Below are 16852 nucleotides of genomic sequence, written 5' to 3'. Positions count from 1 at the left end.
AACCACAATTTTCAGGATCCACTTTTCTGAATTAGGGTTGGGCTGCAATAAAAACAGATTTACACAGGCATATAAATGTGTAAAAATAGCTGTTTTGAAACAGCAATGCAAGGGAAATGACTCAGGAGCAAAGGTCAGTTCAGAAGAACTTTAGGTGGGGTTCTCTCCAGCCACCCTGGGCTTAGAAACAGCAGATGCGAAGATTCAACGGGACTCTCCTGTCAGCAGGTATGTTTGAATCGCGTTTGTGTTCCTTTCAAACAAATAAAACCATGCACATAATCGCGCCTTGACCAAACAATACATACTTGTTCCTTTATTGTTGTGGTAAAAGCGGATGAAGTGTATCTGTCACCACCTGTCTTTGATTTGTCTCAAACTGATACGTACATTTGGTGCAGTAACGAGCGGCTGCGTTATTTTGGACTCAAACCTTTAACTAGGACTAATAGCAGTGTCGAGAGTACAATTACTTTAATAACACGTTATAAAACGGTTATATTACACGATCATTAAAATATTAAATTGTCATTAAACAATAAATTAATTTATTACACAAATGAGTGTCATTCTGTGATATTGTCTGGATGCATATAGGACAAATGCTTATTATAAAGCAGATTGGTGAATCTGTAGTTATAGCTCAGCTATTTAAAGGAATGACAACCGTATTCCACAACTTAAAACAGTGGTGATTGGCAAGTTGGCCTAAGAGCACAGTTATGATTGCTTAATGTTTTGTGTCTTGTTGGGCTTTTATCTTTTACCATGTGTCACGTTTCAGTTTGTGTGTGGACTTTTTTTTTTTCAGTTTCTTTGTTCATTTGTTCTGTTTCCCGCCACTCTTTTGTTTCTATGGTTACTGTCAATATGAGTTAATTTGTCCCAGCTGTGTCTGATTAATTATCTCGTTTATGTTTGCTATTTAAGATGCACCCTTGCTTTCAGTCTTTGTCTGATTTCCGTTGTGTTAATGTGTGTTTTCCCCGCCTGTCAGCTTGTTCCAGAGTGGTCACAATGGAAGTGAATCAATCAATCAATCAATCAATCAAAACTAACTTTAGCTGGACAATAACTTTATCCTAGAGCTGTTGTAAAGCATAAACAATCTGTTACGGTAATTTCCTATTATCACTGTAAAGCTGCTTTGAAACATTCCCTATTGTTAAAAGCGCTATATAAATGAAAGTGACTTGACTTGACTCCAGAGAGTTATTATTAAAGTTTGCATCTTTGATCGGAGTCTTGTCTATTCCTGAGAGAACCACAGTATGACAATATGCAGGACTTGCAAAATTCGTTTACTATAGTGTATTTTATTGTATTAAATTGTGTACTACAGTCAGGCTACCAATTTTGCAAGGTAAAAGATAAAAGCCCAAAGTAGCCAGACGTTCCGGGGCTCCAGTAGGGCTACCAAAATGCATCACAAAATCATTCCCATTAATTGCGGGTGCTCTCATTTCACAGGAAAACGAAACGAACGTGCGTCACTCTTTTCTTTTAGTTTTCAATAACAACGTCTACTTTGGCCCTGTCCCAAATGGCACCCTAAACGCTCGCGATCTTCCTCTGAGTCCGCACTTTCGTGACGTAATGCCGCTTTGACTGTCAGGAAGAAGTCTGCTGTAGAGCTCACATCAGTGCAGGTTCGGCAAAAGTGCTCATTGAGGGCGCATATCGACCCCAAAGGGGGCACTCACAAGCACCCTTCTGAAATCTGAAATGACTAAATGGGACATATGTTCTCATGGACTTAAAGGACACACGCATGCGTCAGCCATTTTAAGTCCACAAGACAGAAAGTGCATGTGAAGGCTGGATCCCAAATGGCACACTTCATGTGGACTTGCGGTCTCGTGGCCTTAAATTGTGCGTGCTCGCCAGGTGTACGAGTCCGTAGGGTGTCCTATCCGGCATTTCAGCGCTCAGAAGTGTGCTCGCGAGCGCCGCCTTTGTGCCCTCGATGCGGACTTCGGCGAAGCCCGCACTTTCGCTCCCTCCACACGAGTTGCCTACCCAAGAATCATTGCGACCGCCCAATCAGATAACTGAGGAGTTTTGTGGCTGTTTGTCTTTCGGTGGAATGATGTCATCAAACCTGTCCCAAAATACACTCGCGTTCCCTCAAGGCCAGCGCCCCTTAGGTCTGCACTTTCTGATGTCACCAAGTGTGAACTCGAAGGAGGTCCACAAGGCCGGAGTGTGCCATTTGGGATCCAGCCATTGTGTGGCATTTGGGACAGGGCCTATCTCTTCAGGGAAACCCAATCAAGGAAAGCATATGCCTGGAGCACTTCCTACTAGTGGTCATTATGTAAAACACAATGGAAAAAAATCCTTAGATGTTGCTTAATAACTTAACACCTTTAACTAAAAACATACACTATAGCTTAGCAGATTTTTTTCTGATAAAAGTGTTTTCCAACATAATGATGGAAATATTAATGCGTTTAAAGCATAATTTTTCGTCAGGCACTAATTTGCAGACACTCAAGCTAAGCAGTTGCATGGTCCACTTAAGCAGCAATGGAGGGAAATCTTACAATTTCAAAAAAGAGGATTAAAAACAGAACACAAAGGAAGGAAAGAAAGAAAAGTACCATATGTGGGAGCATTTTACTCAAATAGTTAACCAGGATCAATCAAGTGTGATATGTAAAGTGTTGCATATGACAATAAATTATCAAAGCCTATATCCAGCCTTTGCTTTTGCTGAGCGTATTTAATGTTGCAGTGAGGGGGAACAGTAAGTAACAGTAAGATTGTGTTTAGGTTATTAAGGAAATGTAATTTTGAAGAACTTTGTGTGGTGTGGGTCGGGTGCTGATATCAAGCCTAAATGAGAGAAAATCATATGTTCAGGTTTTTAACAGCGGATTCAGGTGACGTTAATCTGCACATCTTTAGTTGCGTTTACTTCTCTTCTTCTGTCTGCATCCACCTCTTGGGGAAAGACAATTGGTGCTGCTGCCACTCCTTGTAATTTTACTTAATTTACTGTTGCTTAGTGATCGAGGCTGCATCCGAAATCGCATACTCTCTTTGAGTAGGTACTTATTTTGAAGAAGTAATTATTTCACAGCCCCTAAAAAGTTAGGGGCTTTAAACGCAAGATTTTGAAGTGTGCATAGTAAAGTGTCCATCGTATGCACACTTCAAAATCTTGCCGGAAGAAGGTCATCCAGGTATTTTTTGCCTACTCTTTTATGAGTACTGTAAATTCGGACACACTTCATTTGTCACATACTGTTTTCTGTACAGTATGGAAGTATGCGATTTCGGATGCAGCCTGAGATTGCATGGGCAGTGGAGAAAATCGCTGACACTTTTTTTTTTTTTTATTAATGCTTTCAACTCCTATCCAATTTTCTACATAAAAAAAAAGGTTGTTGTTTTTTTCGGGTTAGGGTTAATTCAATTAATTGCAGGGCTATGCCATGCAACCCACAAAAATAACTCTTTTTTTTTTTCATCAGGAGAGTAGAGGAGCAAAGATGGGCATGTTATTGCATTATACTGTAGGTGGTCCTATATGACGGCTGTCATATGTGTGAACATAATCTGCATGCTCCTGGTGTTCCAAACCCCCGTGGATGAGTTCTCTACAGGCATATGTGCATGTAAAAACTGTGTCAGAGAGCAGACTCACAGTGCTTGGTTCAATGAACTCTATGATCTCTCTATTCAACCACTGCTCACCCGGGAAAATTACGTGCTCAGTGAAGATATCTTCAAGTATTGGAAGGTATTGATCTTACATTTCTTTAAGCCTTGCGCAGTGATGAATTAAATAACTGTAAAATGACATTGAATCTTTTCCAAAAGCTGGCGGGATGCTATGTAGGCAGCATTTTAAGACAGCACAGTTGTGCTCACTACAAAGTTGTTCCAAAACATGGGCAGCATGATTATGTTCCCTTCTGATAATTTTTTTTGCTCACATTATTGCATAAGATGTCCCAGAATGCATTATGATGAGCTCAATGAAAGAAATCAATGCAAGATGATGGATTAATCCGTTTTGTTAGTCATTAAGTTTACTGTTTACCCCATATTTGCGTGTGCTATGCATTTTATTCTTACTATCTATTACTATAGTATCATGTCATTCCCTTGGCAACATGTTCACTGCAAATTCTATTGAATTAATTTAAGTAAAGTTATCATGCTCTTCAGCTCACTAGGTTTTGGAACAGAAGGTCAGTGCAAGTGTGTCAACATTTGTTGATTACTAGTTTATCTTTGAACCTCAAAATACTAAAACCTCTTACATTGAAGTCTATTTTGCATGACGTTTCAGGGCCTTCAGAAAGATATGATCAAAAGGAACTACACAGTAGTGGTGGAGAAGATGTTTTCTCTCTTCCCAGATAAAACACAATACTTAGATGCTAGTCCAAAACGCTGCAGGACTTGTGCTGTGGTAGGAAACTCAGGGAACCTTAAAGGATCCGGTTATGGACATCTCATAGATCATCATGACTTTGTCATTAGGTAAAAAATGATATATAACCTAATTTGTTTGACTGTTTTTGTGAGACTCCTCACCTCTTGATTTCCAAGACATGATCAAAACTGTGTATTTGTTCGGTGTCACTTTTAACCATAAACTTTGTAAGCTTTGCAGTCTGCTGTCGTTCTTTGCCCAGTAAAGCTTCTCTTCATAAGCTAAAAAAACAACAACCACCATTTAAATGCATTTAAATTTGGTTGACGATGTCATTTTGTTTTTACATGATGATCTTTCACATGTTTCTTGACCCAGTCATGCTTTGTTAAGCCAGGATAAATAAGGGCCCAACAAAAGGTTATGAGAAGGATGTGGGTTTTAAGGCCACTCACCGGATTATCTATCCTGAGAGCGCTGTAGACGTGGACAAATCAACTTACCTGGTGCTTTCCCCATTCAAGATTCTGGATATGGAGTGGCTCATCAGTGCCTTCACCACTAAGAACATCACAAGGTGAGAAACAGATAATTGAGCAATGTTTCTCAATCTCAAATGGCTGATACACTCTTACAAATAAAGGTTCTGCCAGAAAGACTCGGGAGAATTAATGCTGTAGCATAGACATTTATTAATGAGCTCAGCAAGCAATCAAATTCTTTGGCGGAGGCCCCGTTCATGACTCGAATTCCAGGGGTATTGAATCAGCGACTGCTGACTGAAGATGAAGGCAGGGGCGCCGCTCACCCCCCGAGGCGATGAAGGGGGCCATCTGGTGGTGGTGGGGTGGATGGAAGGGAGGGCGTCTTGAAGACTTCAGGTTGGAGAGGAGAGCCCATTTAGTGATGTTGGGGATGGTGAAGGTGGACACCTGGGTGGTCGTGATGGGGGGGATGGAGGAGAAGATCCGTCTTAGTGGTGGTGGGGAGGAAGGTGGTGGCTGGAGCAACAGCATCTGCGGACTCAGATATGAGTAAGTGCTGCCCTTTTATGCTACAGCAAGAAAATGAATGGGTGGCAATTAGTGACGTAAATGATTGAGTCTCCCTGGCAGAACTTGCACTATGCTTTATTTCTTTGTTGGAATCTATGGTTCCATTAAGAACATTCATGGAAACTTTCTATTTCACAAAAGGTTCTTAATAGTGGAAAATGGTTTACCAGATTATTAAAATGAAAATTAAAGATTATTAAAATAAAAAAAAATAAAAATGTAAGAACTGTTTACTGAAAGGTTCTTTTAGGAACTCAAAATGGTTATTTATCATTGCTGCGAAGAAAGAGAAAAAAAACCTTTTGGAAGCTTTATTTTTAGGAGAGTAACTGAGTTCTACTTGTATTGATACCCCAAAAGTGAAGTACGACATGTTCTTGGATCTACAACCTTGCTGGTCCTGGAACAACATTTATGTCAACCAATCATAATTTGGCTTTGGGTTGAGTTTGGGACTTGACTGACATTTAATCGATCTTTTGTTTCCCACGGATGGTAGCTGTAGTTAAAATTGGTGTGTGTAATTTATGCACCACCATCATCTTTAGCATTCCCATTCATCTCTTTGGCAGTGGCTTGACTGGTGTGGGAACCCATGGAATGCTAACATATAGCTTTCTTCAGGTATTGTAAACCTCCTTAATTTGAACAATGGCAGTTTTTAGGCCTTGCTTGAAAACCTTGTCATTATTTTTGCTATTGTAATGCTGCTATTGGTGCAGAAATTACAAATTCAGAGTTAGAGTTGGGGATAAGGTTAGACCTATCTAACCTAACCTTCATTTGCATGTATTGAAGACCAATGATATGGTTAAAAAGGAGGTTTCTATGCACAAAGTCACATCCATTAAGGGTCAAACACTGGAGGGTTTGCTATCTTACAAATAATTGGGGACAATCATTGATTTGAAGTTGAGTTTTGAAGCCAACTGTGAAGCTGTGTGTAAAAAGGGGCATCAACGTTTGTTCCCTTACGAGAACGTTCTCTCGTACTGCGTTGCAATCGCTGTGGGAAAACTCCTTTTCTCGAGAATATTGAAGCCTTTATTTTAAAACGCATTGCTGCAGCACAGGCGAGAGCACCAGGCTCGCACGAGCGAGCTGATAGGCTGTGCTGTGGGCAACTGCACGAACCAATGGCGGATCGGCAGAGGCGCGCAAACCAATCAGGGCGCTTGGCACACTGCCAGTTTCAAGCGCGCGGAACTGCACGTGACCGTAGAATATAAATATAGAGAATAATCCGCCATTTGACAGATTTAATCTCCTTCAGCTCTCGACTCACCTCGTCGCTGATCTTCTCCGGATAAAGAAGCCGCTCGTCGTCGAACAGCCGTCCAGCGGAACAGCTTCGCATCCCGGCATCTGCCAGCTGAGCGTTTCCCTGTGGAATCTGACGAGTATCCTTTTTCTCTCTCTTTCTAAAAGAGCAAAATCGCGTTGTTGCAAATGCCGCTCTCTATCTGCGAATCCTGCGGGGTTCCCCTGCATGTGTCTGACAGACACACACAGTGTGCTGCCTGTCTCGGCCCTGAGCACGCCGAGTCAGCGCTCACTAAAGGCGGCTGCCTTCTCTGCGACGGGATGCCTGTTTCTACTCTCTGCTCGAGACTCGCGCTCGCTTCGTCGGTGAGTGATTCTGCCCATCTTCCATCTTCGGCGCCCCGCGAGCCCCGTAGGAAGAAGCGGCGTGATCAGAGGCGTCCTGAACGCGGTGAGTTTAGCGAATGCACGCCGGGCCTTTCTCCACGTGCTTCGCCCACGCCCTCTTCTCCAGTTCTGTTCTCTCAGAGCGACCAACGCCCCTCGTCTGAAGCGGCGGGACTCGTCTCTTTTGGCGGATCTGCTGAAGATATGGACGACGCAGTTTCTGTGGCGGCATCTGAGAGTGAGGATTGGTGAGTGATTGGCTCCGCGGACCCCGCCCCCCCCTCTCAGTTAGATCCTTCTGACACTCGAGCGAACATCGACGCCGAACTCTTCCGTGTCATGTCTCGCGCTGTCAACGAGTTGGGACTCGACTGGCTTTCCCCAGCCGAGCCTGCCAGAAGCCGCCTCGACGAGTGGTACCTGCCGGGGCGCCAACAGGCCCCTCGTCAGCGCGCCGCTCCATTTCTGCCTGAGGTCCACGAGGAGCTCACTAAAAGCTGGCGCGCGCCCTTTTCAGCGCGAACGCGCTCATTGGCTTCTTCAACGCTCTCCACTGTTGACGGCGCTGACGAAAAAGGTTATGTGTGTCTCCCCCCACTGGAGGAAGCGGTCGCTGCACACTTATGCCCTCCCACTGCAGGAAGTTGGAGGTCTAAGACTGTGCACCCATCCAAGCCGGGCAGAACCACTTCGGCCATTTCCAGCCGCGCTTATGCTGCCGCCGGTCAAGCCGCCTCTGCTCTTCACGCCATGGCGACCCTTCAAGTGTTTCAGGCGAAGCTCCTCCGCTCCATGGACGAGTCAGGCCCTGACCCAGACACTTTTAAGGACCTCAGAAGTGCGACGGATTTGGCGCTACGGGCCACAAAGACCACCGCTCAAGCCCTGGGCCGCAACATGGCCAGCCCGGTTGTTTTAGAGCGCCACCTGTGGCTGACTTTGACTGAAATCAGGGACGCAGACAAGACCGCCGTCCTCGATTCTCCAGTCACAGCATCTGGTCTCTTCGGCCCATCTGTCAGCGGCTTCGCAGAACGCTTCACTGAGGCTCAGAAAGCTTCCAGCGCTATGAAGCATTTTCTACCAAAACGCTCCAGTTCGGTCCAACGGCGCCCCAAGAGCACGCCGCGACCTGAGAGGGTAGCTTCACAGGTCCTCCAGCCCCGCCCAGTGGCTGAGACCAGCCAGCGCCTGAAGCATGCAAAGCGGTTCCCGTTCCCTAAGCGCCAGGGCCCGCGGCCGAAGCTCACGCTCGATCACGAGCCCAAGAAGCCGTCCTAACCGGCATAAAGAGGGGTCATTGTCCCGCCGCGGCCGGACCAGCCCCGAAGATCGCTCGAGTGCTACTCTCAGCCCCCTCTTCAGTTCAGGCGGTTGGAGCAGTTTTAAATGCAGTACATGGGCCTGTCACCTGTCACGCACCCCTGCACACAAACGCTGTTTTAACAGCGACCCACAAAAAGCACAAATCGAGCAAAATTTCTCCCTCACATACATGTCAGTTCGAACCCCCAACTCCGGGCGTTCCAGATATGATAATGCCTCTGGCTCTGCGGGCTCTAGCTTGGCAAGCTATCCCCGGAGTTTCAGAATGGGTAATGAACATCATAAAGCGCGGTTACTCGCTTCAGTTCGCCCGCAGACCACCGCGTTTTCGCGCGGTTATACAAACCACGGTAAGGAGCACACTGAGTCATGTCCTCCGCACCGAAGTGTTAAGTCTGCTGGCCAAAGGGGCCATCGAGAAGATCCCCCCCTTCTCAGAGCGAGTCAGGTTTTTACAGCCGTTACTTTCTTGTTCCAAAGAAAGACGGCGGCCTGAGACCCATTTTAGATCTCAGACATCTGAACAAGGCTCTCATGTCACGGCCGTTCAGAATGCTCACGACCAGACACATCCTGGCACAAATTCGCCCAGGCGACTGGTTTTTCTCAATAGATCTAAAAGACGCTTACTTTCACATTCAAGTGAACCCCCACCACAGGCCATTCTTGAGATTCGCCTTCGAGGGGCAGACATACCAGTACACAGTCCTACCATTTGGACTGGCACTGGCACCTCGTACATTCACAAAGTGCATGGATGCAGCTCTCTCCCCCCTGAGACAGCGGGGCATGCGCATCCTGAACTACCTCGACGACTGGCTCATACTGACTCAGTCAGAGGCGGAGTCACATACTCACAGAGCCTGGCTCCTCAGACATCTGGAATGTCTAGGGCTCAGGGTCAATTTTGCCAAGAGTATTCTGTTGCCCAGCCAATGTATCACGTTCCTGGGAACAGTTCTCGACTCCGTACTTATGAGAGCATGGCCCACACCGGCCCGTGCTCTAACGATTCAGCAGCTCGCAGCATCGTTCACAGAGGGCTCTTATGTACCCCTCAGAACGTTTCAGAGGATCCTTGGCCTGATGGCCTCTGCATCATCAGTACTCCAACTCGGCCTACTGCGTATGCGTCCTCTTCAGCTGTGGCTAGCACCTCTGGTGCCACCCCACGCCTGGCACTCAGGCCACTTGATTATCAAGGTGGACCAGCGCTGTGTTCAAGCCCTGGCCCCTTGGAAAGACGCCAGCTGGTACCAGCAGGGCGTAAGCATGGGGGTGGTCTCAGAGAGGAGGGTGATTTCAACAGACGCTTCCAACTCGGGTTGGGGAGCTCTGTACGAGGGCAGGCCTGCCTCCGGCCTCTGGTCGAGCTCGGAGAAACGCCTACACATCAACTGCCTCGAAATGAGAGCAGTTTTTCTAGCCCTAAAAACCTTCCTCCCACACCTGGCTGGACACCACGTGCTGGTCCGAACGGACAATATGTCGGTGGTCTCTTACATAAATCGCCAGGGCGGCCTCAGGTCCCGCAACCTGTTTGCCATAGCCACGCAGCTCCTACTATGGGCTCACACCAACCTGCGCTCGCTCAGGGCAGCTCACGTGCCAGGCACGTTGAACACAGGAGCAGACATGCTCTCTCGGGGCAGAGTTCCCCCAGAGGAATGGTCTCTCCACCCTCAGACAGTTCTCCTGCTTTGGGAGGTCTTCGGGAAGGCAGAAGTAGATCTTTTTGCCTCAGAAGACAACTGTCACTGCCCAATCTTCTTTTTAAAGAACAGGGATGCGTTGGCCCACGACTGGCCCAACCTTCCTCTCTATGCGTTTCCTCCGGTCTCGATGCTCCCTCAGGTCATCGAACGGATCAGGAACACCAAAAGCGCGGTTCTCTTGGTGGCTCCTCTCTGGCGGACCCAGATTTGGTTCCCAGAGTTGATGCAACTGTCTGTAACAGACCCGTGGCCAATTCCACTGAGGTGCGACCTTCTGGCTCAGGCCAACAGGACAATCTGGCATCCCCGTCCCGACTTGTGGGCCCTACATGTATGGCCACTCAACGGGTACCCCAGGATCTCCCAGAGGGTGTCCTGAACACTATTATGGAGGCTAGAGCTCCGTCTACTAGACGCCTCTATCACCTTAAATGGTCAGTGTTCTCCAGCTGGTGTTTAGCTCGAAACCTCGACCCACACACTTGTGAAGTGCCAAAGGTGCTTTCTTTTCTGCAAGAGATGTTGGATGCGGGTCGCTCCCCCTCCACTCTCAAAGTGTACGTGGCAGCCATTGCTGCTTTTCACGTATTGGAAGCCGGAGCCTCCTTAGGTAAAAGCGACCTTATAGTTCATTTCCTTAAGGGCGCCAGAAGGCTTAACCCGCCTCGGCCACCGTCTGTACCGGCCTGGGACCTTTCTCTGGTCCTGCGGGCTCTTAGGGGACCTCCCTTTGAACCACTTCAGTCAGCAGATCTCAAGCCCCTCTCTCTGAAAACCGCCCTGCGATCCGCCACGAGTTCTTTCTGTTTAGACCCTGGCTCTGCGGACCCAGTCTGACTTTAGACCTGAACACGTGAGTGTTCCTATCCAGGACAATTGTGTGGCAGCCGGTTGGTCCGCTCCGTCCACATTTGTGAGTTTTTACAACTTAAATGACTCTGCTTTGCAGACACAAGTTTTTTCCATCTAGACCCTGGCTCTGTGGACCCAGACTAGTTTTGAAATTGGACACACGGCTGTCACTTTGAATTGTGGTTAAGTTAATCTGGCCCTCGGCCCAGATCTTAATTATTGGATAATCTCTGGGCCCGATGTTCGGTCTCGTTTATCCTGGCTATTCTGTAACTTCCCGGAACTTCTGGTGATTCAGAGCGGCCAAAAGATTAATAGCACGGCGTTTTAAATAGCGTTCCCACAGCGTTTGCAACGCAGTACGAGAGAACGTTCTCGTAAGGGAACGTACTTGGTTACTTACGTAACCTCGGTTCCCTTAGAGATAAGGGAACGAGTACTGCGTTGCCTTGCCGTGCTATTTCTCTTATGTCAGGTGTTTTTCGCTTCAGTCGATTATACCTGTCAAATGGCAGATTATTCTCTATATTTATATTCTACGGTCACGTGCAGTTTCGCGCGCTTGACACTGGCAGTGTGCCAAGCGCCCTGATTGGTTCGCGCGCCTCTGCCGATCCGCCATTGGTTCGTGCAGTTGCCCACAGCACAGCCTATCAGCTCGCTCGTGCGAGCCTGGTGCTCTCGCCTGTGCTGCAGCAATGCGTTTTAAAATAAAGGCTTCAATATTCTCGAGAAAAGGAGTTTTCCCACAGCGTTTGCAACGCAGTACTCGTTCCCTTATCTCTAAGGGAACCAAGGTTACGTAAGTAACCAAGTACGTTCTTTTAAAGGAAACTTCAAAATGACAAAACACTGTTGATTCTGTTTTATCGTACTTTTATCAAATCAATTTGGTCAATTTGTCTTTTGGTGTCCTGGTACGGGAATTTATCTTTAAAGAGCTGGACCTCTATTAACCAAATTGTAAAATGGTCAATAGAGCTGGTAAGTCCCGCCCCTTCCGCAAAACCCCGCTGGACCTCAAAGTTGAAAAACCGTCAATGCAAGTGAATGGGAGAAAATAATTATTTTCTGGTCCCGTTTGAATTGTGCCATGAATGTGAACATATGTTGTCTGTGAATTTTTTATATAACTTTTCGTGTAAAGAATGATACAATTTAGCGGGTAGAAGTTTGATACGGTTAGACTTTGTGTGAGAGCACTTTGTAGACTACAACTCTCGACGCGTTTGAAACGTCAACACCACTAGCACACGGACTAGCTCACGGATCCCGCTAAACATGGCTGTGTCTTTGGTGCACTTCACCGCCTTCTTTCAGGGAGAGGACAAAATCGTTGAAGTTGGTGAAAACCACGGGTAAGTCAACTTTATGGGGTGACGTCACATAGGCGACATGTAGTCTTTCTCGTTATGTCTTTTCCACAACTGCTAGCCGAAGAATCATACCTTATACTGTCAAACTCGTAACATGAAAAGTTATATAAAAAATTCACAGACAACATATGTTCACATTCATGGCACAATTCAAACGGGACCAGAAAATAATTATTTTCTCCCATTCACTTGCATTGACGGTTTTTCAACTTTGAGGTCCAGCGGGGTTTTGCGGAAGGGGCGGGACTTACCAGCTCTATAGGTTGCAATAGGTTGACTGGGGAGCTGCTACTTAACCTGCATGCTTCACTGTATGCCAGGCAGGTACAGCGAACGGGTGTTTAAATTTTAAGTGACAGGCATCATCCCCTGTATTGTGAGTTCCAGCACCTTCCATCTAATTGACGGTTTAGAGTACCACAGTGTACAACAAAACTGTATAAGAACAGCTTTGTCCCTTTAGTGATTAATGAATAGTATAAGATGAAGTAATGGGTTTATTATAATGTTTTAGTGCTTAGTGTTGTTTTTATAGTGTTGTCTATTGTATTGTCTATGATGAGAAACAGCCTGAACTTGTTCTTAGACCTTGTTGCTCAGACTCACTGAAACCTGATTTACCTATGGGTATAATATAAAGGAATCTGGACGTGAATATATGTTTATTTGATATGTTGTACCAGGACAGCAAAAGATAACCAACAAATTCATCATGTTTTAATGGTACCTTATTATTACTTGTATGTCATTTTGCCCTTTTTTCTTGTCTTTAGAACTTACATAAAAGTCAGGCCGAGCATAAATGCCAACAGACATAAGGTGAGTGATGTTTTGACATTTTTAACATAGCTCAGATTATTGTGTCGTTCATGCGACATTTGGTTCAATGTAGAATCTGAACTGCATTGTTTTGTCATCTGGATAAAGGAGACCATAGGGGAGACTGACTTAACATACCAACTTGAGGCACGTTAAAGAATTTTTGGAATTTAGGGGAGTGAAGCTTATTTGTTTCAGGTTTTCACAAAACTGGTTTAGACTAGGGTTGTCAGTTTACACAATTGACAAGGGTCCGCATGGGGCTACATTATTCTCAACTATTGATCTTCAAAGTGTGTACTATTAGGTCATGTTACACCCTGACATCAGACACTTACCTGCTTTCATCACACATGAGGGATTTTTCCGTTTCTGTTAGTCCCGCATGGGTTGGCCTTGTCGCCATCAGCGTTTCAAAAAATAATGCGCATTATCTTAGATGATTTACTGAACGTATTAAATTACTTGGATGACATTATTATATGGGGATACACTGCTGAGGAGCTAGAACGCTTGCCGAAAGCCGTTCTGCAACGTCTGCAGGATACAGGACTTCAAATTAATGCAGCAAAATGTCACTTCAAACAAACCAGCTTACAATTCCTGGGTCACAAATTCACAGCGCAGGGTATCAAGCCTGACAAGCAACAGCTGTCTGCACTTCTACAGGCCCTGGCTTCAACGGATGCTGTAAAGTTGCGCGCTTTCCTCGGCTTGCTGTCTTGGTACAGTAAATTTATTCAGAATTTCACCTCTGTGGTTGAACCATTACGTGCCTGTTTCCGGAAGGATGCAGAGTTCTTCTGGTTGGAAGAAGCAAATATCAGCTTTTCTGAAGTCAAACAGTTATTAGTTGATAGTCCTGTTTTGGCCCTTTCTAACCCTGATCTGCCTACACTCATCTCAACTGACGCATCTGATTATGGCCTCGGGGCCGTTTTCTCATGCATACACCCTGATAACTCTGAACGCACCGTGGCTTTCGCATCAAGAACTCTCACTCCGGCCAAACGCAAATATTTGATGGTAGAAAAGGAAGCCCTCGCATGCGTTTGGGCTGTCGAGAAATGGAGGACATCCTTCAAAGTTTAAGGCAAAAACAAAAGTGCTGCATGGGGTATAAAATCTCGGTGCTCTTTGGTTGTGGGATAGTATATCTCTGAAGACAAGAATTCCAAGGCACTCGAATGTCAGTGAAAAAAGTTAAAAAGCCTTTATTTCATTCTTGGCTTGCTTTAAAAATAAAAGATGGAGGACATCCTTGTGGGGTTGGACGTTCAAATTGCATACAGACCATCAGGCATTAACCACTCTACTCACCACTAAAGATGGAGACTGCGCAGGAATGCATATTGCGCACTGGGCTGCACACTTGCTGTTTCAATTACGAAGTGATCTACCGACCAGGCTGTCACAACTTGTGTAAGTTGCACGCACAGATACAGCGAGGCTATACCTGTGTCATTACGTCATTGGTTAGTGATGCTCGTGCATGAGCGACAACAGGGCATCATGCGCACAAAGCAGCGACTACGCGACCTATACTGTGACACCACGTGCTATAAATGAGTCGTTCACACGCTTTATCTCATCATGTCAGCTGTGTCAGGCTTCAGACAAAACCGCTAAAATACATTCTGCCCCACTTCAGCCTTTGCCCTTTCCGGCTGAGTCATGGAGAAAATTAGCAATGGATATATTGGGCCCATTCAAGTCGGCTACCTGGGATTGCCACTATGCCCTTACTCTAATGGGCTACCATAATAAATGGCCTGAAGTTGCATTCGTGTCCAGAGTGCATAGTTATGGATAACGGACCTCAATTTACAGCTGCGGAATTCTCGGCCTTTCTTGAAGCGAGGGACATCGTGGGACATGCTCTGTTGGCAGCTGGGTGGTATACAGGGACATCACTCATGTGCGCACGCCGGTATACCACCCAGCTGCCAACAGAACAATTGAGCGCTTTCATAGAGTGTTCAGGACTTGCATTCAGTCTGCAATAATTCAGTCAAAACCATGGAAAATGACTGTCACAGAATTTATCCACATCTATAGAGCATTATATATGTGGAATATCCTCATTCCAGTACTGGCATAACTCCTTTTAAATCGCCTTGATGTCAAGTGGATCTACCAGAGCCGATGTGGCTGATTGGCTTATGCAGCCACCTCAGGAGCAGGTCAATTTACCCAGTTCTTGGCCTCAGCATGTGAGGTACTCTTCAAGATGGTAATTTGTGCATTGAAAGACAAAAGACAACTGTTTGAATTTGAAGCCTGCTGTTATATTGGATATTTCTTGAATTCTATTCTTAGTAGTGCCTTCGGAGTAAATAAAGAAATTGATTTTGGATATCTGAGTAACAGATATATGTGTTCTAATGGGAATTTCTAAGGAGAAGTGGTCTTGAGTAAAAGATGAATTTGTTATATTGTTTTGACACTGGGTGACAGGGGGGTAAGAAGGGAAGTGTAAGTGAAGTGTTCGGTAGAATAGACTACATTGTGTGCTGTTGCATAAGACGATTAAAAGTATCGTACTATGTCGTACTGCTCTGTTTCTAATTTCATCTGCACAAGACACAACAGTTTACTCATTTTGAGCCTGGTTTTAAAATATAAGTAAGAGAAAAACACTGTTAATGAGAAGACGAGCATATAGGACTGCTGCAGGTTAGTGGATAAATATATTTAGCCTATTTATTATTCAGAATGCACTGTTGGAAAGAAAATATATTTATAGGAATATTTCAGCAGGGTCAAGATAATTAATACAGAGATCATTATTCATTGTTTTAATCAATTGGCATCCATAAAACGTAGTGATAATCTGCATTCTCATGTATGCAGGTGCTCTGAACGCTCTAACCGGAAACTCCCGATATGTACTAAGTAGAACGCAGAAGTAGTTTTGCAAGTAGTCTATTGAATGAGCAGTGTGAAACATGAATAAAGATAACCCAGGATTCCGTTTACCCGGGGTTTAGAATGAACTATTTCAAGTGTGAAAAGGCCTAAAAGTGATTAGCGTGTGTTGTTCTCGTAGGTGATGATTCTACATCCTGCTTTCATTAAGTATGTCCATGAGACATGGTTGCTGAAAAGGGGCAAATATCCATCCACTGGCTTCCTCGCTATTGTATTTGCCCTGAACATCTGTGACCAGGTCATTTTTATTATTTTAATTTTTATACATTTTATTATTGTATGGAAATTTTAGCCTTCTTTTTTGTACAGGTTTCTACATTTGGGTTTGGTGCTGACCAATATGGAAACTGGTATCACTACTTTGAGAAAACCTCACATAATGTCCGTACCGGCGCACATAGTGGCAGCTTTGAGTTTGACACCATGATGCAACTGTACTTGGAAAACAAAATTCAGGTGTTCAGAGGGAAATAACAAGAGGTGAACAAATTTGTCATGCAAAGCTGGTTTTGCAAATATGCAAAATGCAATACTGTGTGTTATACCTCACTGTCATACCACCTCAAATTCACTGCTTAGCCAACCTTTGAATGTTTAGTCACCGTGTTTAATCCTTTTGTGAAGGTGCACGGTTAACACATTTTGTTTTTGATGGATCTTCATGAATGTACATCTTAACAATGTGCCAAAGTTGTGATTAATATGTTTATGCCAAATTATGTTTTATGGTTATAGCTT

The 16852-nt window shown here is 45.1% G+C and overlaps 1 protein-coding gene across 1 annotated transcript in view; it reads left to right on the top strand.

Annotated features, from left to right (window-relative positions):
* Window positions 1–4291: 4291 nt before the first annotated feature.
* Window positions 4292–16852, top strand: part of LOC307163328 (CMP-N-acetylneuraminate-beta-galactosamide-alpha-2,3-sialyltransferase 1-like) — a gene marked incomplete at its 5' end in the record, with an annotated part of 148619 nt that continues 136058 nt past the window's right edge. Inside the window, one exon of the mRNA XM_079879363.1 lies at window positions 4292–4497. Within this exon, the coding sequence (XP_079735489.1) occupies window positions 4292–4497 (206 nt within the window). The remainder of the gene's footprint in view (window positions 4498–16852) is intronic.

The sequence above is a fragment of the Squalius cephalus genome (genome assembly GCF_949319135.1).
Source record: "Squalius cephalus genome assembly, chromosome: 8".
NCBI classification, from domain to species: Eukaryota; Metazoa; Chordata; class Actinopteri; order Cypriniformes; family Leuciscidae; genus Squalius; species Squalius cephalus.
This window is presented reverse-complemented; position numbering and strand designations above follow the sequence as displayed.